General features: G+C 37.9%; 1 protein-coding gene across 1 annotated transcript; it reads right to left on the bottom strand.

The window, feature by feature from the left end:
- Positions 1–33: 33 nt before the first annotated feature.
- LOC108623503 (TOG array regulator of axonemal microtubules protein 1-like) lies at positions 34–1,611 on the bottom strand. The gene is made up of 4 exons (XM_026812358.1): positions 1,245–1,611; positions 909–1,085; positions 625–790; positions 34–567 (listed from the first exon to the last, which is right to left on the bottom strand). Exons 1-4 carry the CDS (start codon positions 1,317–1,319, stop codon positions 455–457), a joined length of 531 nt encoding a protein of 176 aa, XP_026668159.1. The 5' UTR covers positions 1,320–1,611; the 3' UTR covers positions 34–454.
- Positions 1,612–1,813: the final 202 nt, after the last annotated feature.

Genomic DNA, 1,813 nt, shown 5'->3' with positions numbered 1-1,813 from the left:
AAAAAGAGATGTTAAACTATTTTATTATGCTTATTCAGAGTTTGAATTTATTTTTAATACCGTAATAGAATTTCTTTATTAGGTTTCTGTTTTAGTGCATACGATATTATACTGATAGCAGCTTTTCAAGGGTTAAACATATAATTGGGGTAGAAATGTTAATATATGAGAAAGAGGCAAGAACTTCTCCAAAGCTGGTGTTACATCTGTTACGGGAACAATAAAAATACTTTGGACGCTCGTTTTTTTCTCTTCTGTCTGTGCTTTCGGCACGTATGCACAATAGCGATTGGAGGAAAAAATAGAAGAGAAACTTTTCACTTAGAATTCAACGCTTTCTTACACTTTCAGAGTAATGGCGTGCATTCCGGAACACCCTGTATGTCCTAAGGTTGCTGTTTAATTTAATATTATCTGAATATAGCTGTACATACTATATCTCTAATTCACAATATTACCTTACAAATCTTTCTTTTTCCGACCTCGTCGCTATAATTTTGCCTTTGGTACGGCCGACGCCGGACGAAACCGAACCACTTCCCGCTACAATCCAATCGACATCAGGTCCTACGAAATATAGACAATTAAATTTTTTTTCGACGTTTTGTACCATATTTATCTCACCTGTAGCTATTTGTACGGTGGGAGAAATTTGCAAACCGTACATCACTAGACCATCGGCAGAGACCAAGGGTAATGATTTCCGCGCTAGACGAGCTCTGATAGCGGACATCATTGCGCCGCCATCGTGATGACCTTCCGATGCTCGCTTTCCTGCTGCAATCACTTCCTAAATGAACACAATCATTAAATGATTCATGCTTTTCGCATATATTTTAACTCTTTTAATCAATCGAGAATTAATTAAGGAATCAAGTTTAATGATCAAACTTGTACAAAACAAGTACCTCGGGCTCGTAGATCTGTGCCAAAACTGCCAAAGTATCGAGCGCGGCCTGTCGCACTCTTCGTCGACGATCCCTCACCATTTTAGCAATTTTGTTAGCCACGGTGTCTACTTTAAATTCCGTACTCGGAAACGTCACCAATGAGAAGATTAACAATTGTAAAGTGTTTTCTCTAGTCTATAACGTTACGCATTAAGAAAAAGTATAAGTAATCGAGATTAGTGCGAAGTAATGAAACAATGATGTTTATTCTCTTAATACTTTTCGAACAGTTGTTGAGACGTTAATCGAAATGTTTAAGGAAAATTGTAGCAAGAATCTTTTTATAAAGCTTACTTTGGCGTTTCTTGCTTCGAGACACTGCGGTTGTAAGAGTTGCTCGAGAAGAAGAGCAGGTCTAAGTCTGAGCATCGCGATTCTGGCCAATTGAGCAGCGCTTGGGCCACCCTGTCTAGCCAAACCCCACGCCAATTGTGGTAACCGTTGTTTCAGAGCTTCCTCGCTTACCCCATCGACCACTACCTGATATCATCGAATGATTATTATTATATGAGGCGAAGAAAACCTCGTGACGACATAAACCTCGATACAGAACACTCGTGTTACGTGTTAAGCCGGCAAACTACCGGTAGTGTGATTACTCTTCTATGCGATTATACAACACAGAATTCATATTAGCGTTTTCGTGAAAGGTTTAAGCACGAAACGTTAAGGATTTATGCATAATATTATGCGCTTAAGAAAGTTCGGGGATCAAGTTATTAATATATACAGGAGAACTTAACCGAATTTAGTTACAAACAAAATTAACTTAAAACTGTATTTTATAAGCTAGCTGAATTATCAGCTGACAGAAAGACTCATTCCTATTAAATTTTGTTATACTAATACAGTAGCAATAAAGG

Source organism: Ceratina calcarata, unplaced genomic scaffold (genome assembly GCF_001652005.2).
Source record: "Ceratina calcarata isolate Rehan_Ccalc_2016 unplaced genomic scaffold, ASM165200v1 scaffold27.2, whole genome shotgun sequence".
In the NCBI taxonomy this organism is placed as follows: Eukaryota; Metazoa; Arthropoda; class Insecta; order Hymenoptera; family Apidae; genus Ceratina; species Ceratina calcarata.
This window is presented reverse-complemented; position numbering and strand designations above follow the sequence as displayed.

What these genes read in the sequence shown, in the direction of transcription:
- LOC108623503 (XM_026812358.1), bottom strand. Translation starts at nt 1,319, where the DNA reads ATGCTCAGACTTAGACCTGCTCTTCTTCTCGAGCAACTCTTACAACCG. An exon ending in TCGAAGCAAGAAACGCCAAA is followed by an intron (nt 1,086 to 1,244) that starts GTAAGCTTTATA and finishes GTAACGTTATAG; the next exon opens with ACTAGAGAAAACACTTTACA. An exon ending in CACAGATCTACGAGCCCGAG is followed by an intron (nt 791 to 908) that starts GTACTTGTTTTG and finishes GTGTTCATTTAG; the next exon opens with GAAGTGATTGCAGCAGGAAA.